Source organism: Leopardus geoffroyi, chromosome E3, assembly GCF_018350155.1.
Source record: "Leopardus geoffroyi isolate Oge1 chromosome E3, O.geoffroyi_Oge1_pat1.0, whole genome shotgun sequence".
Lineage (NCBI taxonomy): Eukaryota > Metazoa > Chordata > Mammalia > Carnivora > Felidae > Leopardus > Leopardus geoffroyi.
This window is the reverse complement of record NC_059340.1, coordinates 5,111,202-5,132,653: the sequence shown is the minus strand read 5'-3', so window position 1 is coordinate 5,132,653 and position 21,452 is coordinate 5,111,202. Positions and strand designations below refer to the sequence as shown.

The 21,452-nt window shown below is 49.1% G+C and overlaps 3 protein-coding genes across 8 annotated transcripts in view; 2 read left to right on the top strand and 1 right to left on the bottom strand.

Moving 5' to 3' along the window:
* The first annotated feature begins 92 nt into the window (after positions 1–92).
* AIMP2 (aminoacyl tRNA synthetase complex interacting multifunctional protein 2) lies at positions 93–8,335 on the top strand. 3 transcript variants are annotated; one of them, XM_045461030.1, is made up of 4 exons: positions 93–220; positions 4,048–4,254; positions 6,764–6,995; positions 7,817–8,335. In XM_045461030.1, the coding sequence occupies exons 1-4, from the start codon at positions 206–208 to the stop codon at positions 8,203–8,205; spliced, it is 843 nt and encodes a 280-aa protein (XP_045316986.1). In that variant the 5' UTR covers positions 93–205; the 3' UTR covers positions 8,206–8,335. The 3 variants fall into 3 exon arrangements, with proteins under 3 accessions (XP_045316986.1, XP_045316984.1, XP_045316987.1); XM_045461028.1 differs by having other exon boundaries at positions 206–340; XM_045461031.1 differs by lacking the exon at positions 93–220 and adding an exon at positions 424–1,260.
* Positions 8,336–9,008: 673 nt separating this feature from the next.
* The window catches only part of EIF2AK1 (eukaryotic translation initiation factor 2 alpha kinase 1), a 32,372-nt gene continuing 19,928 nt past the window's right edge, over positions 9,009–21,452 (bottom strand). For all 4 annotated transcript variants that reach the window (XM_045461023.1, XM_045461025.1, XM_045461024.1 and 1 more), the window contains 5 exons: positions 21,050–21,150; positions 14,756–14,870; positions 14,220–14,302; positions 12,897–13,130; positions 9,009–9,373 (listed from right to left, as the gene is read on the bottom strand). In XM_045461023.1, coding sequence (XP_045316979.1) covers positions 9,203–9,373; positions 12,897–13,130; positions 14,220–14,302; positions 14,756–14,870; positions 21,050–21,150 — 704 coding nt within the window. In that variant the 3' untranslated portion in view covers positions 9,009–9,202. The remainder of the gene's footprint in view (positions 9,374–12,896; positions 13,131–14,219; positions 14,303–14,755; positions 14,871–21,049; positions 21,151–21,452) is intronic.
* Positions 16,280–20,340, top strand: ANKRD61 (ankyrin repeat domain 61). Its single transcript, XM_045461027.1, has 3 exons — positions 16,280–16,495; positions 17,433–17,530; positions 19,395–20,340. The coding sequence occupies exons 1-3, from the start codon at positions 16,280–16,282 to the stop codon at positions 20,338–20,340; spliced, it is 1,260 nt and encodes a 419-aa protein (XP_045316983.1).

The following is a 21,452-nucleotide window of genomic DNA, read 5'->3' as shown; positions in this document are numbered from 1 at the left end:
CCACACCTCCTTCTTGCTGATTGGTTGTGTAAAAGGTCGAGGCCGTGACGTAAGAGGGCGCGGGCCAATTAGACCATACGGACTGCGCTTTCCCGAAAGGCCGCAGCCGGATCGGAAGGGACGTGGCCGCAGTCTGTCGTCGTCTCGGACGGTTTCTCAGCGTTCGTGTCCCTCATCTGCCACTTTCCGTCCTTTGGTTCCCACGATGCCGATGTACCAGGTAAAGCCCTATCACGAGGGCAGCGCATCTCTCCGTGTAGAGCTTCCCACCTGCATGTACCGGCTCCCCAACGTGCACGGCAGAACCGGCAGTCCAGCGCCGGACTCAGGCCACGTGCAGGTAGGAGCGCGCGTCCCTCCCCGCCCCCACCCGCCCTGTGCGTACGTTTTCCACCCTTTTGCAGTGCGCAAGCGCGAAGTCACATCCCCGGGTCTTCCGCCCTGTGCGCAGGCGCCTTGGCCGGGTCGGTCGGGGGTGAGGGGCTAAGGGTCGGGTCTCCTCCGGCTGGAGCCCTGAGATCCGACAAGCTGCAGTGGGGAGTGGTGGAGGCCCGGCTTCACGCTCCCGCCAGTTCTCTGTACCTGCTTTTGTCTATTAAAAGCTCTAATCCTCTTGTACCTCTTTTTCCCGCTTATGGCTACTTAAGGTTTTTTGTTACCAAATTTTGGCCACAGCAAAGTGAGGAGCACGTAAATGTTAATTTTGGGGAATCCTTAGGCGAACCCCGGTGTCCCCGCCACCCTGGTTAACGTTTTCAGCGCCCCCAGGGCCCGACTTCCGCGGTCCCTGCGCCCTAAGCCTGCGTCCCCAAGCCGCCGCGTCGCTGTCGTGCCGCCTCCCGCAGACTTGCCTCGGGATCGCGGGCAGCGGGTCCGCAGCGGCCGCTGTCGCGCGCGAGCAGGCCTGGGGTGTGCGTGCTCGCCCTGGGGCTGGACCGCCTGCACCTGCACCGGGTGCACCGCCTCCCTAAGAGGCGTGTGCGCCCCGGCGGTGGGCACCGAGCTCCTGGCGCTGGCACCCTCCCCAGCGCGGGCGGGTGGACCGCGGGAGCCTGGTGTCCTTTCAGTTCGGGGTTTCCAGATTTCTGGATCAGTGGAGCGCCTTTTCCTGAGGGCTGGCCATTCTAGTGCTCTCTTTTCCAAAGCCTCTGCCCAAGCCTTTCGTGTTTTTTGTTTTGTTTTTTATGGGCCGCAGATACACTTCTTAGGTTTCCGACAGGAGACACCTTCCCTCCATTCTGACTGAAGATGAGTGAACAGGTAACTTTTGTTCTCCCGGGGAGAGTTATCCTTCAATTTGTTTTAATTGCCTTCTGCCTAGATTGGAAGGCGGGTGGTTAGGTCAGCTGGAAAATGGTGACACAGTTGTCTCACTAGGGAGCTAGGACAGAAATAGCACCATGATCCAATGCCCGTCACCAGACACAGGACAGTTGCAGGGAATTAAAAACAAAACCCAGACCCAGAGTTGGGAGTGCCACTGTCTCATTTGAGACCAAGTCTTTTTTTCTTCTTGGTTTGCTGCTTAACTTCCTTGGACTTTTAACTGTGAACCTCTAACTTAGAAGCCAGCCAGCCCCACTTCTTAAGCTCAGGACAGCAGTGTAGACAGAGAATTAGAAATCAAGCATCTCCAAGGTAAACGGGAGCAACACAAAGAATAAACCGCTTCTAAAATACATCTAAAATAAAACGGCTAAACACGACATGCCGAGTCACAGGCTAATCCGAGCGGGAAAACAAGCCACGGGCCAGCAAAACGGCACAGGTAAAGCAGATTGTGAGCACTTCCTCATTCCTCACCCCAGGAGGCGTGAAATCAAGCTGAGTGGGGCTCCCAGTCACAGGCCGCAGTACGCGTGCAGTCTTCGGACCGTCTTCGGTGTGTTGACTGGCGCGGTGAACACAATAGGTGCTTCTCTGCCCTGGCTCGTCAGGGACACCCTGCTGCCATGTGTAGAAAGGAGCACGATTGTGCACACAGAGTGCACCAATAAGGCTGGTTAAAAGAAACTGGGAGAGCACTCGAGGACTGTCATTGAAGAACACAAGGACGTTACACAGGAGTTGCCGTGCCTGTCACACATCTTGAATTCAGACTTCTTTCCAGTCAGCCCCTAATTATTTAATTGGCACACTGAAGTCTTTGTTCTTCTTTGCTCCACCCGCAAGCCAATTATCTTACGTTTCTTTGCTGTTGGAGCTTAAACCAGAGTGGCAGGCTAGGGGAGGCGAGAAAGTGCAGATTAAGGTCTAGGAGAAGGGAGAGGAGTGTTGCAGATAGAAGGAACAGAATAAATAAGAGCCCTGTGGTGGGTGGGGACATGGTGTGTTTTAGGGACCCGAAGGGCAGCATAGGTAGAGCACAGCTCCAGGGGGAGCGATATGTGAGAAGTACCCAGAGGACAAGTCAGACAGGCTGGCTGGCTTGCTTGCTTTCTCTGTCTCTTTCTTTCTTAATGTTTATTTTTGAGAGAGAGGGAGAGAGGTTCCAAAGTGGGCTCTTCACTGATGGCAGTAAGCCTGATGCAGGTCAGCTCATGAAGCTTGAGACCATGACCTGAGCTGGAGTCGGACGCTCAACCGACTGACCCACCCAGGTGCTCCAATACAGACTATTTCTTAAGGGCTTTGTTTTTTAGGCAAAGAACCTAAGAGGTTAACATGGAGGTGGGGTGACAGTATCAACATTTGTTTTAATCTCTCTGCCATCTTAGGGACGGATTGGAAGGGTGACCCCAGTGAGAGCAAGGTGACCAGTGGAAGCAGCCTAGGTGAAAAGTGGTGTCTTCAACTTGGGCAGTGACAGCTGAGGAAAGCTTAGAAGCCGATGGACTCCAGGAAATGGACCTCACCTGGGGATGAACTAGATCTGTACGAGGGCAGTGTTATGAGTGGCTGTGCGAGGAAGAAAAGTTCCTGAGAACATCAGGCTTACCAGCACACAAAATCCAGTGCATCGTGAGTGCACGTTTACAGTCACGTCAAGGTCACTGCCGTATTGACTATTCTTTCTAGTTACGAGCATTTTCTTCTTGCTTAACATACTCTTCTCTCAGCTCAAAATGGATTATCCGTTATGAGAGATCGTGAATCTGGAAATAGGTTGTACGATGTGACTTTATTGAGAGGGTTGTTAGTGCTTTTTAAAGTAAGCCTGTTGGGGCGCCTGGGTGGTGCAGTCGGTTAAGCGTCCAACTTCAGCCAGGTCATGATCTCGCGGTCCGTGAGTTCGAGCCCCGCGTCAGGCTCTGGGCTGATGGCTCAGAGCCTGGAGCCTGTTTCGGATTCTGTGTCTCCCTCTCTCTCTCTGCCCCTCCCCCGTTCATGCTCTGTCTCTGTCCCAAAAATAAATAAATAAATGTTGAAAAAAAATTAAAAAAAAAAATAAAGTAAGCCTGTAGAGGTTTGAGATTTATTCCTCAGTGAATGTTATTGGTTACTCACTGTGTAGCAGTGACTATACCAGGCAAGAAGAACGCAAAGATTCAGTGAGTAAAGGATGTTCGTGTGAAAAAGTTGTGGATGACTCTAAGAGAGTGCCAGCACTGCCTTAAGAACGATGTGGGATCATCTGACTCCATGGCCAAGCCAATGACACTTTCCAAGTGTCAGTGACACTTTGTGTTGAGCCTGCTTCTGCTCCATTTTCTCTCCTATTTGTATAAATTTCTCAGTTACATTCTCATTGCCCCCCCCCCATCTTTTTCTGTTTGTTGAAGCAAAGTATTTTGAACTAATTTGATACTGAGAATAAAGAAATAAGATTTATGTTCATCCATCATTCTCCTCTGTTCTTAAATTACCTGAAATAGTCCTACAATTTCAGAATGGCTTTCAGTCACATTCTTTATTTGTTTTGAAACATTTGTGGATCGATTTGCAGGACCTATTGGAAAATGAGATGAGTCTGCTACTTCATTTTAATTCTTTTCAGAGGTGGGGGGGTATTGATGAATTCATGGAACTCAGCAGAAGACAAAGGATCAAATGTAAATGCTGCTGTGACGTTAGAGGAGATGAACGTGTTGATGTTGGTTTGTTTAGGAAGAGTCCGACCCATCTCTTCAAGCCCTTGAGTCCCGCCAAGATGATATTTTAAAACGTCTCTATGAATTGAAAGCTGCGGTTGACGGCCTCTCGAAGATGATTCAGACACCAGACGCAGACGTGGACGTAACCAACATAATCCAGGCTGATGAGCCCGCTGCTTTCTCGACCAGCGCGTTGGACTTAAACTCAGTGCTTGGAAAGGTAAGTTCACCTGGAGAGCTAAAGAACATCAGCATGCTCGGCTGCTGTGAGTGCCAGAAAGTTGTGCTCGTGTGATTCAAGCTTTGGTTTTCCAGTTCTCAGAGGTGGGTACAAGGAGCATGTTCTTTTTTTTTTCTCCCCTCAATGATTGTGCCTGTGCACAAAACAAGATTCGTGAGCTATGAGCAAAGCCAGAGCAAGCACTAAAGCTGCTTGACTTCTCAGACCCGGTGGAGAAGAGCTGGGAACATCCTTAGGCAAGGAAAGGAGTCTGGTCACAGCTCCCGCCATTCCATGCCACGTGTGACGCAGGCCGGAGGTGGGTGTCATTCACAGCCTCCGAGCCTGGAGAAACAGACCTTAGGTCACCTGAGCATTTCTCCGGTTCACGTAAGTCCATCCTGACCCTGACAGCAGCCTGGACTTCAGAGTGTCGGCTGCCCAGCCACAGTCTCACATGTCAAGTGTCTTTTGTTACATTCAGTTTGCGGTCTTAGAATTAAGTTGCGCGCACCGCCTTTAGCGATCAGTCTGCAGGATTCAGCTACCTTAGGTGACGGTCTGATATGCAGAGAAAGAATCTCATTTCAAAGTGGTGTTTATTGAGGGCACAAAAAGGGTGTCCCGAGAACCTCTGCTAATCCCGTCCTCTGGAATCGGTGATAGACGTGGAGCTCGCGGGGAAGCGTGAACACGTGGAGGTGTGGTCGCAGTGCGTCCCGGTAACTCAGGACCTCTGCGCTCGGGTTCTGTCCTCATCCGGTACGTCTGCCCGCACTGAGCACCCAGAGACCCAGCCAGGCTCCTCAGGAGCCAGTCGGGTTGATGAGTGGGCGATCACACACAGCTGTGCCAGTGCGTCAGGGTGCTGGGAAGGCTTCCCAGGGCACATGGTGCATAAGATGAATTTTGTTACTCAGAAGGCACAGCGTCAAGTGATGCTGTTCAGAGAATTGCAGCGCATTCATCGTAGGTTGATGTGACAGGCTTCGGTCAGGAGGGGCAAGAGTCTTGGCCAGATTGTGGCAGGCTATGTACAGAAAGCCGAGGAACTTGGCTTCCAGAGTGTTGTAAGAGTTCATTCATTATAACATGGGCCTCCTAGGTGGTTCAGTCTGTTGAGTGTGTAGCTTTTGAGTTTGGCTCAGGTTATGATCCCAGGGTCGTGGGATCGAGCCCTGCATTTGGCTCTGTGCTGTGTGGAGCCTGCTTAAGAATATCTCTCTCTCCCTCTGCCTCTCTGCCCTGCTTGTGCCCACTCTCTCTAAAATAAAAAAGGAGGGAGGGGCGTCTGGGTGGCTCAGTTGCTTAAGCTTCTGACCCTTGATTTCAGCTCAGCTCATGATCTCACGATCATGAAATCGAGCCCCATTTAGGGCTCCAAGGCACTGGGTGTGGAGCCTGCTTGGGATTCCCTCTCCCTCTCTCTGCCCCTCCTGCACACATGTGCCCATTCTCTCTCAAAAAGAAAATTAAAATGAATGCATAAAGTCTGCATCTAAAAGAGCAGTACATTTTAGCACTTCATAGCACTTCAGTTAACACCTAGTTTTTTAGACTTTGCCCACTTGCCATCACCAAGGACATTTGGAACCGTGCCCTTTTTCAGGGGACTTGCTATTGACACGTAACTCACACACAAATTGACATAGAAACCGTCCTGTCAGGTGGTCTGGTGTTGGAAAGATTCAGTAAATGGAGTAATTGCGTGTGTGGGGGGTTTTTTTTCTTCAATAACTTAGGAACAAATAGTAGTGCCATTATTTTTTTTTACCTGTATTTATTTTGAGAGCACGCCCACAGGCAGGGCAGGGGCAGAGAGAGGGAGAGAGGGAATCCCAAGCGGGCTCTGCACAGTCAGCCCAGAGCCTGATGTGGGACTCAGTCCCACCGACTGCAAGATCACAACCTGAGCCAAAATCATGACCACATGCTCAACCAACGGAGCCACCCTGCTGCCCCAGTGGTGTCATTCTTCACGTGTTGTTTTCCTGATTTCACGGTGTCGAGGGCCAGCAGCGCAGAGGTGAAGGGGCTGCAGTCGGCTCCCGTCCCTGCTCCACTTCTTACCGAGCTGTGGGCCTGGCGGGTCATCTGCCCCCCAGAACTAGCTTCCTCAGCTGTGAGATGGGGTGAGAGCAGGACCTTCTTCGTGGGCGTCGAGGACCCAGTTTTTTTAAAAAAATTTTTTTTTTTTCAACGTTAATTTTTATTTTTGGGACAGAGAGAGACACAGCATGAACGGGGGAGGGGCAGAGAGAGAGGGAGACACAGAATCGGAAACAGGCTCCAGGCTCTGAGCCATCAGCCCAGAGCCCGACGCGGGGCTCGAACTCACGGACCGTGAGATCGCGACCTGGCTGAAGTTGGACACTTAACCGACTGCGCCACCCAGGCGCCCCGAGGACCCAGTTAAATAACCCTGGTCAGGCCCTAAGAACGGCACCTGGTACAATTACATACAGTCAAGTTGCTGTTAACGTTCCTCATGTTTGGGTTTCTCCTGCAGGATTATGGGGCGCTGAAAGACATCGTGATCAATGCAAACCCTGCCTCCCCTCCCCTGTCCCTGCTCGTGCTGCACAGGCTCCTGTGTGACCACTACAGGGTCCTGTCCACCGTTCACACGCACTCTGCAGTTAAGAGTGTGCCAGAAAACCTCCTCAAGTGCTTTGGCGACCAGACCAAAAAACAGCCCCGTCACGAGTATCAGCTGGGTTTTACACTAATCTGGAAGAATGGTAAGCAGAGGGCCCTGGGCTGGGCTCACGCGCCCTGGACTGAGCTGTGTACCATGCCTTTCCTAAGGGGCCAGGACCATGACTTGCTATCAGGTCAAATTCTCTCAAAGTCTAGAAAGCATGTCAGGTAGTTCTAGAAAAGGAGCACAGATGAACCTTGAAGCAAAGATGTCCTCCTTCCTCTAGGAAGGTTAGCGTCTCTGACAGCCGTTTTAGGGAGGATCCTGTCTGACCAGCTAGAGCAGGAGAGAAAGGACAGTCTTGGCCACCTTGACCTCCCATTTCCAGACGTATTACAGGGACATCAGTGTTATCTTTTCAAATAGCCTGGAAAGGGTGGCAGACTGTCCTTTCTTCGCCGTCCCTCTGATGTATGCCTCTCCTGGTTACGTTTATATGGTAGGGGAGTGAGCACCATTCATCCAGAACCCCCTCGCCACCTCAGCAACCCGTAAGGAGCCCTCGTGAAGGTAGACGGAGCTCCCAGCATGGCATGTGGGACTCCTGGTGACCAGTCCTCATCCTGCAAATTGTTAGGCACAGGGGTTGGAGTAGATGGTCTGAGGGCCTTTCTAGCTTGAAAACCATCATAATCAAATACCAGAAACGCTTACTCTTTCAACAGAGTTTACGTTCTCTACCCATCCGGTTTAAACTCTCTTGAAAAATGCACTTTTTGGAGACAGGCTAAAATCGTGATCTTGAAACCCCTTTCCCTTGCCACCAGGTCACAACTGGCAAATCCCCTTCCCCATCGTTCAGGCACTTCCTTCTGAGGGCTCCTCTCATGGCCATTACGTGGTGTGCTTTTCTCCCTTCAGTGCCGAAGACGCAGATGAAGTTCAGCGTCCAAACCATGTGTCCCATCGAAGGAGAAGGGAACATCGCCCGGTTTCTGTTCTCTCTGTTTGGCCAGAAGCAGAATGCTGTGAATTTAACCCTCATAGATAGCTGGGTAGACATAGCGGTTTTTCAGCTAAAAGAGGGAAGCGGTAAAGAAAAAGCCGCTGTGTTCCGCTCCATGAACTCCGCTCTTGGCAAGAGCCCCTGGCTGGTTGGGAATGAACTCACTGTGGCAGATGTGGTGCTGTGGTCCGTGCTCCAGCAGACAGGAGGCGGCAGCATGACAGTGCCGGCCAACGTGCAGAAGTGGATGAGGGCGTGTGAGAACCTGGCCCCCTTCAACACTGCGCTCAAGCTCCTTCAGTGAATTTCGGTACCTGTAAAAGGCTGACTTCATGGATGGTGCTGTTTCCTGCCTGTTGGGGGTAAAGGACTTGTACTAAAATCAAAGTCTGCTTAGCTCAGTTGTCTAGAATGAATAAAGGTATCATAATTTATGGTTTTCCTTTTATTTAAAACTCCGCAACATTGTGTGCAATATACCAGGATGGCTGTAGGCTACGTGGCAGACATTTCTGAGATGCAGTGAACATATCCCATGGCTGCCTTTGGGGAACATAGGTTGGCCGGGAGCCGGCCCTGTGGGAGCAAAGGAGCGCCCCGTGGGAACAGGGCGGGGAGGAGAACAGGAACACACATCCCAGAGCTACCGTGAGATCATTCAGATCATTTGGGGGAAGAGGCACAAAGCTCAAGAAGGGCGTGGTTTTGGAAGGATGCCGAGCTGAAGGTGAAGGGAACAGAAAGGCTGGATGATGCACACTGTGCTGCTAAGAAGCTGAAGTTGTGTCCCAGACGCAGCAGCCAGCCAGCAGGAGCTTCTGAGCCAGGGAGTGATCTGCGCTGATGTCTTCCTGGTAATTAACTGGCAGCAATGGCACGGAAGGGGGAGGAAGACCGGCAGTGATCAAGTCCGGTGAGCGTGCAGGCCTGGGCGTGGGCAGTGATGGGATAGGCACAAACCCAGATCTGTGCAGAATGTTCCAGAGGAGGGCTTGGTGGTCGACAGGCAGAGCTCAAAGGAGAACAAATTGAGCCTGGTGTCTAAATCTCTACTTTCAGAGACTGGAGGGACCGTGATATTAAACATTAGGAACTCGGAGACAAGGACAAGGGCAAGAAAGTAGGTTTAGTTTAGAGAGGGCTTCAGTCCAGAATGCTGGCTTGTGGAAGAATGCCTTAAGGAAAAGCAGTTTGGGGGAACGTGTACAACTTCAATAAGTCTTGTACAGGTTCACTAAATACAAGTATACCATCCATACCCTAATAAAGACTAAAAATTTACATTCCAGTTGACTGAAGGATTAGAAGTCCAAGTTCACATTTACAGAGCCTGATGAAGGCGAGGCGGGCACACTCCCGTCCTTCGTGTCGTCCTTAGCCCTTCTGTCCGGAGAAAGGAGACTCAGCTGCTTCTTTAGTTCTTCAATTTCTTTTTCTTGCTCTACTATTTTCATCTGTAGAGTGAGGTTAACCTGTAAGAAGAACATTTTAAGCTCCATTAAAACGGCTTCCTCCATTTTAAACATCCAGGCATTCCTCCCTCCGCATGCTTCCGGTGGGCCTGAATTCCAGTTACTGCGGCTAGGGAAGCAGCGCCAGGCACCCAGCAACGTGTTCGAGGGGGAGGTTCCCACTGTTGCGTAACCGCAACTGTCAGCACCTCAGTCCACGATGTACAACCAGGGGCCAAGCATCACTCTGTCAGTGCTTGGTCACTGCGTCAATACTGCCAATGTGTGTGGTTGTGTTGCCTACTCGTCCCCAGTGACAAACCCATGAGACAGTTTTTAAAAATGAATAACTGGGTCCCCTGGTGGCTCAGCTGGTTAAGCGTCCGACTTCAGCTTGTGTCATGATCTCACAGTTCATGGGTTCCGGTCCCACATCAGGCTCTGTGCTGACAGCTCTGAGCCTGGAACCTGCTTTAGATTCTGTGTCTCCCCCACTCTCTGCCCTTCCCCCACCTGCAGTCTGTCTCTCTCTCAAAAATAGGTAAACATTAAAAAAAATTAAGATCTCTTTTTTAAATAAATAAATAACTGAAATAAAATGAATAACTGAAAACGGAACCAGCCAACCAAGACAGAAGTGCCCCAAGCTAATGAGAAGCAATGATGCTGGAGGGGAAACCGTATCACACCTAAATGATGTTCGAGAAGAAACAGCTGACTGTGGGGCTGCTGCTCCTGCCGCCACCAGACAGATGGGATGCGCAGCCCCAGGGCCCAGGAAGATAACATAGATGAGGAAAAGGACGAAGATGTCCCAGAGAAAGTAACAGCAAAATTCATGTTGAAAAACCCTTGGGAGATATTTCACAACACTGGAAGTGCAAAGGAGAAAATGTTGGGAGCTGATCCAAACTTAGAAAGGAGTGTACAGTTAGGGGTACCTGGGTGGCTCAGTCGGTTAAGCGTCGACTTCGGTCTGGGTATGATCTCACGGTTCACGAGTTCAAGCCGAGCATCAGGCTCTCTGCTGTCAGCACAGAGCCCACTTCAGAAACTCTGTCCCCAACTCCCCCTGCTCCTTCCCCACTTGTGTGTGTGCACTCTTTCAAAAATACATAAACACTGGGGCACCTGGATGGCTCAGTCGGTTAGGCGTCCGACTTCAGCTCAGGTCATGATCTCACGGTCTGTGAGTTCAAGCCCTGCATCGGGCTCTATGCTCACAGCTCAGAGCCTGCTTCGGAATCTGTGTCTCCCTCTCTCTCTGCCCCTGCCCCGCCTCGTGCTCTGTCTCTCTCAAAAATAAATATTAAAAAAAATTTTTTTAAATACATACATGTTAAAGAAAAAAAAGAAAAGGAATATACAAGGCACCAAGGCATAGAAAAGACGTTCATTCTGTATCCTAAATTCTACTTAGGAGATGGAAGCAGGCGCTGTTCACGCCCCTCCTGAACACTTTCTTAATCACAGTGCACTAAATACTAGTTTTACAACTGGCTTCGTTTCCATGTTCATCTGAAACTGACAAGTTTTAATGTTTTGAGAAACATTTTTATTTAAAAACAATTTTTTACTATTTTTGAGAAAGAGTGAGAGAACATGAGCAGGGGAGGGACAGAGAGAGAGGGAGCCACAGAATCTGAAGCAGGCTCCAGGCTCCAAGCTGTCAGCACAGAGCCGGATGCGGGGCTCAAACTTTCCACGAGATCATGACCTGAGCCAAATCAGATGCTTAACAGACTGAGCCACGTGGGCACCTCTCTGAGAAACATTTTTAAAGGTTACGGGACAACTGTAACTTCCCATTGACTACTAACATCCATTTGCATGGTTTGAGCTCAGCATGGTCATTTTTAGTCTGTATGACCACGCAAAGCAATGACTACCTGTATGTACACATTTTATCTCTATAGGCATGGGTAGGCTATATTATAAAGAATTCCAGGCTCCGAGCTGTCAGCACAGAGCCCGATGGAGGGGCTTGAATTCACAGGCCAAGAGATCATGACCCGAGCTGAAGGTAGACGCTTAACTGACTGAGCCACCCAGGCGCCCCATCTAATATCTGACTTAAATGGGAGGAGGAGATAAATTTAATAACCACATCTGCTATTTTCAAAGACTCGGCAAAGTACTACACCCACCTGTTTATCATTCAAGCCAGTGAAATTCACGGTTTTACTTGAAAATTAGTAAGCCTTAAATAGGAAACAGATCCACTAAACAGATCGCACAAATAGTTCCCAGACTAGCGTGCATCAGAGCCACTTCAGGTGTGTGTGTTAAGCACAGACCGCTGCTCCCTCGCCCTCCCCGGGACTTCTCTCGGACTAGGTCAGGGCACCAGAGAGGGCCTGAGAATTCTAGCAGGTTCCTGAGGATTTTATGCTGCTTGCCTGGAGACTGCACCGTGAGGACCAGAGCAGTGAATGCAATACTGCTCCAGCACAGGGTGTGCGACTCACTCGGGGTGTCTTGTTAAATGCGGATTCTGACTCGGCACGTCTGGGGTGGAGCCCAAGACCCTGTGCATTCTCACCAGCCCTCCCCCACACTTGGAGGAGCAAAGCGCTAGAGGATCTGCGAATGTATCTTTGAATCAAGCTTTCGTTAAACCTCAGAAAGTTTCTTTTTTTTTTTTTTTTAATTTTTTTTTTTTTCAACGTTTATTTATTTTTGGAACAGAGAGAGACAGAGCATGAACGGGGGAGGGGCAGAGAGAGAGGGAGACACAGAATCGGAAACAGGCTCCAGGCTCTGAGCCATCAGCCCAGAGCCCGACGCGGGGCTCGAACTCACCGACGGTGAGATCGTGACCTGGCTGAAGTCGGACGCTTAACCGACTGCGCCACCCAGGCGCCCCAAACCTCAGAAAGTTTCTAGAGAAACAGAACGGGTGCTTCTCCGGTACATGCAGACCAGAGACGGTGCTTGGCTCTGTAACATGTCTGGAAGGAGGAAAGGAAGGGGGGTGTCCTGGGGCGATCACAGGACTGAGAACCAGACACACACCTGCATGCGGAAGGATCATAGACAGGCTAAGGCGGTCTCTGCCACCGTCCCTCCACCTCCCCCCACGAATTCCTGCTTTCACCCTTTGCCAGGTGCTCCTTTTTACTAGTAGGTGTGTTATAATCATTTAGAAAAGGTTATACATCACGGTTGGAAAGAAAAAGAAAGCCTTTTGACTTAGCAAGATGGGGCTAAAAAAAGCACAGCCTACAATTACATGTTTACGGTAGACGGTCGGCAGTGGTCACCTCGCTTCTTGGACTATGAAAAGTGTGTTACTGGGAACTCCGGGAAGGAGTTTAAATGTCTGGCTCCCACACTGTTCCTCGTGAAATCAGATTCACAATTCAAATTCTATTTTAAGCTTCCTATTTTCCCCAGTATTAAAAATCCATATACAGGGGGCACCTGGCTGGCTCAGTCAGTGGAGCGCGTGACTCTTCATCTTGGGGTTGTGAGTTTGAGTCCCACGTTGGGCAGAGTTTACTTTAAAAAAAAAAAAGAATGAAGAAAATACATATATACATACGTTTGCAGAATTTTGGAAAAGTTCGCTTTGCAGCAGCTGAACAGCAGACGGTCTCTGAGATGCGTTCTTTCTAGTTAAGAGCTGGATATACTTGGCTTGTACAGGACACCTCTTACTGAGGGATTCAGGTATCTGACCAGTTCTTAAACCTGTTAAAACGTGCACTCGCTCCATTTCTGTTCCAAACGGCTGAAAGAGCTCCAGCAGGATCACACCCAAGCTATACATATCTGACTGGAGAAGGCGGAGGAGAGGGAATTTAGTGGTGAAACACACAGGGAGAGAGCATCCGTTCCATTTCAGCACACCATCCTTTGTAAGGAAGGATGGTTCACAGACCTCACGAGGAAGGAAACCTAGTGGGCGGACTCACCCCTCACAGCAGCATGTGTCTGCCGCCTGCAGCAATGGCCCTGAGGGAGAGGTGACTGGTACTGTCACAATCCCTGTCTCTAAACAGCAAAAAGGGGCATCCACGGGCACAAAGGACAGACAGCCGGGCGGGGGGCAGGGTAACCCCCAGCACCCACAGTCACTACCATACCACCACCTCCCTGCAAATCCAGGCTTGGAGCAGCCAGAGCGAGAGGTGTGAGCCCACAAGGGCTGGTCCCAACTAACGGGGTCACAGTGTCCCTGCGGCCTGCTCCGGTGGTGCCCCCTCTGCCTCTAGACATAGTTAAGCATCCTGGGGAAGTTCAACAAGCTGCAGAAAATGTGTTACTTTGCCTGAAAGAGTTTTTCTAGAGAAAAGTCTCTGCCAGATAGGATTTTAGGAACAGCCATGGTTTTTTCTGACAGTTCATTCCTAGTCACTAAAAAGCTGAATGATTCATCAAAAGAGAGAAAATCTATTAGGCTGTTATTCTGAGAAATGGATTTACTTTGACATTCCTTCAAGGAACAAAACGGACTAAAACTCTTCAGTATCTTCATTCTACTTCAAAGGGAATCAAGAACCACAGTTTCCTGTAGCGTTATTTAGCATTTTTTTGAGAAAACAGAAGGCAGGCTAAAACAGGCTTCTATGAATTCTAGCATCCTGAGGTTAACAGTGACCTTCTAAAAGGAAGGCTCATTTCAAAAATAATTTATGACACCCACGGATTTATAAGCGGTAAAGTAGCCTAAAAGTCAGTGCCGTCAGACTCTGCTGAAAAGCTAGGTTTCCTGTTCTGGCAGTTTGATGTAACAGACAAGGTACCCTGCTCAGTTATCTCCCCAGTTCCTCTGCACGAGAGCGGCCATCGCATTTATCTGCGCTTCTGCTACTCATGACCGCAGACTCCGTCTAACAAAAGGGAGAAAGGCAGCGAATACTACCTTGGCATCATACTCGGATCCTTCCAACTGCTCAGGGGAGGCGTACAGACAGGTACCCACTCTGGAAGTGTGCGTGGGCATTCCTACGATTGGAAAAGCCAGACATTTAAACACTGCGGAGTTCACACTACAATAAAGAACACGGACTCTGAGCAGGGCACTGTAGCCCCCGAAGGAACGATGGTTGCTTTTTGTTCTTATCTTACTTTTGCTATTATATTAAGTCTTTGTGATTCTCTTTAAGCGCAGGGGCACCTGGGTGGCTCAGGTGGTTAAGTGTCCCGACTTCGGCTCAGGTCATGATCTCGTGGTTTGTGGGCTCGAGCCCCGCGTCGGGCTCTGTGCTGACAGCTCGGAGCCTTGGAGCCTGCTTTGGATTCTGTGTCTCCTCCTTTCTCTGCCCCTCCCCCACCTGCACTGTATGTCTCTAACATTTGTAAAAATATATTCACAAGTTCAATCATGCCTCTTTTTTCCTTAATGCCAAAAAAAAAAAAAAAGAAAGAAAGAAAAGAACACAACCAACATAAACTTACTCTTCCCATCTCTATCGATCCAGTCTGTGTTCTTCTGTATGATGTCCGTGCAGGCCAGACCAAAGTCACCTATTTTTACTTGCTGATCAGGGCCATGAAGAAAAATATTTCTAGGCTGTAAACAAACAGAACAATTCCTTGGTGTTCTTAAACAAATTGTAAAAATGCATAGACATTAAGAGTTTTCAACTCAGGAGCAGGGAGCCCCTCAAAAATGAAAAATTAGAGCAGTGGTTCTAAAACTCAAGTGCACATTAGAATCACCAAGGAGCTTTAAAAAAAAAATCCCAATATCCAAGCCATTCCACAGACCAATAAAATCAGAATTCTTGGGGGTGCACGCAGGCAGCAGTATTATTTAAAGTTCTCCATGTTGGGGTGCCTTGGTGGCTCAGTTGGTTAAGTGTCCAGCTCTTGATTACAGCTCAGGTCATGATCTCACGGTTCATGAGTTCGAGCCCTGCATTGGGCTCCAGGCTGGCAGCACAGAGCCTGCTTGGGATTCGCTCTCTCTGCCCCTCCCCCCGCCCCACACTCTCTCTAAATAAATAAACAAAAAAATAGTAATAGAAGTCCCCATGTCACTCCAAGTTTGAGAACCACTAACACAGAGCACACTGTGTTCACAACTGGTCAGCCGAGCGTCAGAATTCCCTGAGAAGCTTTTAAAAACTATCATCTTCTCCGACAAGCCAAAAACTGATTTTCTTTTTAAGTTTATTTTTTTATTTTGAGAGAGAGCAAGAGCAAGCAGGGGAGGGGCAGAGAGAGAAAGAGAGAGAGAGAGAACAAATCCCAAGCAGACTCCGTGCTGTCAGCACAGAGCCCCATCCAGGGCTCGAACTCACAGACCGCAAGACCATGACCTGAGCCAAAGTCGGACGCTCAACCAATTGAGCCACCCTGGCGCCCCAGATTTCTTTTTTTAATGAGAACATTTTGGTATTTGTAAAAAGCTCCTGGATGATTCTTTTCTGTTAGCCAGGGCTGCGACTGTGAAGGGACGCATTCAGCTCTATTTAAGCAACCGGTGCAGACCCAAAACTTCTCCCAATGGAACTAGTCCTGTGCCAGCACAGAGCTGCGCCCACACTGAGGGGAAGAGGCCTTCTACTCAAAACAAAAAACGTATTTAGGTTAAAAGTTGGCTTTTCTTACTTTAAATGTAATAATTTTAATTTTTTATCTGCACCTATAAATTCCTCTGTTTTAGCTTTGTTCTTGTTTTTTTTAACCATCGCCGAATGGAGAATAACACAGAAATGATCTCATGCACACGATGATAATTTGGCTATGTTTTTGTGACTGAAAAAAGTCCCCAGATCATGTTTCTATCTGCCACTGTATGACCTAGCAACAAAGCTTTAAAGAGTGGAGCCTGATAGAAAAGTGAACCCTGTTCACAGACACAAGCCTTCACAGTTCTAGAATGGAACTGAAGGGGTCATAATGAGACTAAAACTGACCAATTCTGTCACAAGTGTCCCCTGAACTTCCAAGTCCCTACTCTTTGAAGTTTTGCTCATGGGAAACATAACCAAGAGAGGCAGCAGGGAGCTGGTGGCCGACGGGGCCAAGCCCCTGGAAGAAGGCCCAGCCGCGGACCTCCACATCAGACTCTACGAGGCCATCATGAGGGAGGACTGTGCGGCCATCCGGGTGCTCCTGAGAAGCCACCCCGTCGACCAGCCCATGACCATTCTGGCCAACTCCACCAGCTACCGACTCCTCCTGAACCAGGTGCCCCCCCCCCCCCCCCCCCCACTTTCTGCTCAGCCACCTGTAGGGAAAAGACACGCTGCTCCGAAGGCCCACCACCTGATTCGCGCGGGCTCCTCGAGGCCCCACCACACCCGCAGCCCCACGGGTCACCCCCAGCGCACCGCATGGCCAGAGCAGGCCCTCCTAGGTCGACGTGCCACCCCCTCCCCCCCCGTTACCACACACACACGGACACGCGAAAGGACTAGAACGCGTTTAGTTGGCACAACGCTGATGCCATCGTCTCGGATATGGTGACGACAGCTGTGTGAAGGGATTACTTTTCCCCTTTTTACATATGCTTTATCATTTTCTACATTTTTATACAATTACCTTTATAGTTATTTTTTCAAAAAGTCACCCTCTCCCTGACCCCACCTTCTTCCCTCAGCCTGCTGTCACACTGTGAAGCCACTGATCACATACATATGCATTGTAAGAACCGGCATAAACAGCTCGGCGAGTCACAGGACACACGCTACGTTCTCTCCGAGACCCCGGAAGTGTGGGTGTTACTCCTGAGACTATAACTCTGGCAAAGTAGGAAAAAACACAAAACCACACTTGTCAATCACCCTGCAGGTTAATTTAAGGACTAAGTGACTTAGTAGCAATTACCGTTAACTTTCCCCTGTGAGCTCCCCACAAGAATCAACTTCCAAAGCTTTCAGTAAGTGATTTCTGTTGCCTTGGTAAATCTGCATTTATGGAAAACACAGGTTTTATAATAAGAAACTCACTGGTTTGGGGTCCTTTAAAACAGTCAAAAGGAAGGCAAATTTCCATGCCCATACCAGAAAAAATACCGAACTGAGATACTAAATACACGTATTTCCTCCAAAACAGCAGGCTGACACAATGGCCACTTCTCCCTGCACAGGGCTCCTTGTAACGTATTTCGGTTTCTCCCCCGAAGCAGACGCAGTCCATCATCCCCATTCATCTGGCTGCCAAACACCGCAAGGCGCAAAGTTTGCTCTGTTTGCTAGAACATGGCGCTGACCCCGAAGTAAGGTAATTCGACGGGGATCACTGCTAAGTGAGGAGACGCATGACTTAGGTTACCCTTCCCGGTCACGTCCGGACTCACCCATCCTTCGGTGTCATGGACTACAAAATCCTAGGTCTCGAATGAGCCCGTTTCCTTACTGTCTAGATGAGAGCCTCTGAAAAACTGGCCGAAACGCAGGAATGCACACCAGGCAGCCCACTGAAAGCGTCCTGAGAATTAAGCGCTCAGCAATGATGCTGTGGAAAATGCGTTAAGTCCTGGTCGCAGCCCTCAAGGAGTTTAACACCCTAAGCTAGGGTGAAAAATAAGTAAACAGAAACAGACAACAGATTTTCTTTTTATCACCCACCCCTAGAAAGTACGCTTCACAAAAGAGAAGCTTGTGTGGCTCCTCAACCCGTCTTCACCACCTAGATCAATGCCAGGCACTAAGTGCCTGATAAATACTACCTAGTGAAGCAACACCTTCTTGGCCCCATAACATTACAACAAAGCAAAGCCCCAAATCCTCACTATGCTCCAGAAGAGGCCCCCAACCTGTGTGGCTCCCCCCTCACCCCTGCGCACCCCTGCCCAGCTCTGCAGACCCTCGCGCTGTCCTTCCACGACTGGACGTCACCAACGCGCCCCCTCCTCCACAGCGGCCCCTCGGTGCACCCCTTCCGACCCTTCCACCACAGGCCACCCCTGTGGGCCCTCATAACTCTTAGAACTCTCCCCACAGGTAATTCTGGCCTAGCTACTGAAACGCCTTTCAGGCCAGACTGTCAGGCCTGCAAGGGCAGAGACTGTTTTACCCTATCCCTCCCTAGCCTGGGGCCTTACGCTACATAAATACACGCGAACTGAAAGTCATTTCCAAATCTCAGCAGAGCGGTCAGCTATTCATAATAAGCCTTCCCTTTTCTCTGCCAAATAAAGCAAGTTGGGAGGCCACCTGGAGAGACCTCAGCAGAGGGGCGCGCGGGGGCCGCTGTAAAACCCTGGCTGCACCTGAGCTGGCACAGGGAGTGAAGACCAACTGGTTTCACTAACTGGGGGCTGTGGGTCTCCAGATTCGACTCTGTCTTCTGTTCCACCTCCCCACACATGGGGAGCAGATGCAGGGCTACGAAGAGCCACGTCGGCGGGGGTTCTGGCCCGGTTCGGCTCAGCTCTGCGGTAAGACCAGGTCACACCCAGGCCCACGGAACTCTCCCGCGTGGCTGCTAAACCACAGCACCGTGTGAGGTGCTGGGGCACAGGATTAACTAACATACAGCCTCGGAGAGGCCAGTCCCAGCAGGGGTAACAAAACCGAAACTGCGGTAGGAAGCTAGGCCCCTCCAATGCTGTGACGCGCAGCACCCTGTCCCCCCAAAAACGCCATGATACCCCGAGGACTAAACGGCCATGCAGATTTCCAAACACTTCTTCCAAGTAGTTGAGGAGAATTACTTCAATTTTTTTTTTTTAATTTTTTTTTTTTTCAACGTTTATTTATTTTTGGGACAGAGAGAGACAGAGCATGAACGGGGGAGGGGCAGAGAGAGAGGGAGACACAGAATCGGAAACAGGCTCCAGGCTCTGAGCCATCAGCCCAGAGCCCGACGCGGGGCTCGAACTCACGGACCACGAGATGGTGACCTGGCTGAAGTTGGATGCTTAACCGACTGCGCCACCCAGGCGCCCCGAGGAGAATTACTTCAAATAGACATTCCCTTCTTGAGCACTAATTCTTCGTGTAGATACAATGTAGGTATTCATGGATATAGCGCAGACATTCGTTGATACAGCATAGATATTCGTGGATACAGTGTAGATACTTGTGGATATAGCGCAGACATTCGTGGGTACAGTATAATCTGTGATGAATAACTATTTCAGGGACACAAGAGGCCTGACCACACTTCACCTGATGCTGCTGCACTGGCCGATCATTTCTACCACATGGACAAAACCGGGGAACAGAATACGAAGGATCCTGACAGACATTCAGAACAATGCCGTAACATGTCTCCGCATTTTGTGCGAACACGGAGCCCAAGTCAACGCTCGGGTAGACAACAGCAACAAACACTCCCCCCTCCACCTGGCCATAACCTACGGGACCTATCCAGTGCTCTCCATTTTAGCCCAAAATGGTGCCCACATCAATGCCGTTAATGAATCCAGCATGACGCCCCTTCACACGGCTGCAGACATGCTCAACAAGGAGATGATGGAAACACTAATTGCCTGCGGAGCAGATGTTAACTGCGTCATCTCCTCCACTGGGAACACGGCCCTTAAGCTGGCGGTGTGCACAGCGTCGAGCAAAGCAGGCCGAACGCTGGCCGCAGGCGTGAACTGCATCCGTTTGCTGCTAATTCACGGAGCCCAAGTGAATGCCCGGGACCATGAAGGTCAAACGGCTATCCATGAGGCATGTTTTGGAGGCAGAGAGGCAATTATCAATCTCTTGCTCGAATTTGAAGCAAATGTCAACCTATTAACAAGAAACGGGGAGTCTCCCATCTACATGTACCTTCAGCGAGGTTCCAACATAAGGGACACGGAGCTTCTGGCCAGGCTACTTCATCGCTCTTATCCTTTGAGACTGACCAATAACCACGGAATTCTACCTGCGGGAATCATGCTGCCAGAATTCCACCTCTTAAGGGAAACCCTCATAAAGCTATCTCAAAGACCCTTATCCCTACAGGACATCTGCAAAAGGAACCTCAGGAATATTTATGGTGAGAAGTACAAAGGGCACTTGAAGCGACTTCTCCCCGCGAAGATGTGGCATTCTGTATATGGCTTTCATGACTTAGCTTACCTCCTGAAATAGCACCCCCAAGTGGCACAGGCCATGGAATTTCAGTAACTCACCGCGCGGTTTCTGGCTAAGACACATACCCAGGTAACACTGAACCCATCAGCTGGCACATCCCGGATGTACAAACCATTTGGTTCCTAAACTTTTTTCAAAAAATAAAATGATCTGCACATTAACTTTTTTGTTCCCAAATACTCTTTTAAATACATTTTCCACAATTTAACTTTTTGTTCAAAAATAAGCCACTTAAAACTCTTCTGCCAAAGAGGTAAACGTGTTCTGTCTTGATAGCCTGTTCTGATTAAAAATCAGGAGAAGCATAGATTTTTTAAACAGCAGAAAAAAATTGGCCATATTAAATTCCCTTGAAGATACACAATTATAGGAACAGATTTTACCTCTAAGGCTGCAATAATCTATGAGGATTTTTGTCCGCATTAAATACATTTAATGTCCTCAATTATATTAGTACCCCGCACACTTACTACCTGGAAAACCAGTACTAATCCTCCAGGGAGAATTTTCGAATGCCCAAAGATCACTGCCTTTAAATTCAATCTAAAGTTCGGGACCTATAGGATGATGATTTACATAAAAATAATGATAATCCTCTAGATAAATGAAAGAGGATACATAATTCCATCTAATTCAAAGAACCAATGCCACGTCCTCCCTGATACGAAATTACTGCTGCTTTCAACGACTCAGCCTCTCCACTTACCTTCAGATCTCTGTGTACAATTCCCATGTTGTGTATGTAAAACACGCCTTCCACCACTTCTTGAAAAATTTTTGTTGCAACACTGGCCATAACATAGGGACCTTCAAGTAAAAGAGGAAGTTTTATTTCTCTAATTGTCTTTTTACTCATTACATTAACATCTCAATGTTACATAGTTCTAAACACATTAAACACATTAACATCGTACAGATTTTCAACAAAATCAACATTCCAAAATGGTTAGAAATTAGACAAGAAGGGCTCCTCAGGTGGCTCAGACACCACCACAAACCAGCACCCTAGTGAATAGAATTGGTGTCACTAATCTCACTCAAGAGCCCTTGTATTAATTACCTTGCAAACCATTCTTCAGGCATCAGGCGGCTAGATTAAATTAGGTTTA

Coding starts and splice junctions, on each gene's coding strand:
- AIMP2 (XM_045461028.1), top strand. CDS start 206: ATGCCGATGTACCAGGTAAAGCCCTATCACGAGGGCAGCGCATCTCTC. Junction 4,255..6,763: donor TAAACTCAGTGCTTGGAAAG/GTAAGTTCACCT, acceptor TTTCTCCTGCAG/GATTATGGGGCGCTGAAAGA. Junction 6,996..7,816: donor TACACTAATCTGGAAGAATG/GTAAGCAGAGGG, acceptor TTCTCCCTTCAG/TGCCGAAGACGCAGATGAAG.
- ANKRD61 (XM_045461027.1), top strand. CDS start 16,280: ATGGGAAACATAACCAAGAGAGGCAGCAGGGAGCTGGTGGCCGACGGG. Junction 16,496..17,432: donor ACCGACTCCTCCTGAACCAG/GTGCCCCCCCCC, acceptor TCTCCCCCGAAG/CAGACGCAGTCCATCATCCC. Junction 17,531..19,394: donor GGCGCTGACCCCGAAGTAAG/GTAATTCGACGG, acceptor TAACTATTTCAG/GGACACAAGAGGCCTGACCA.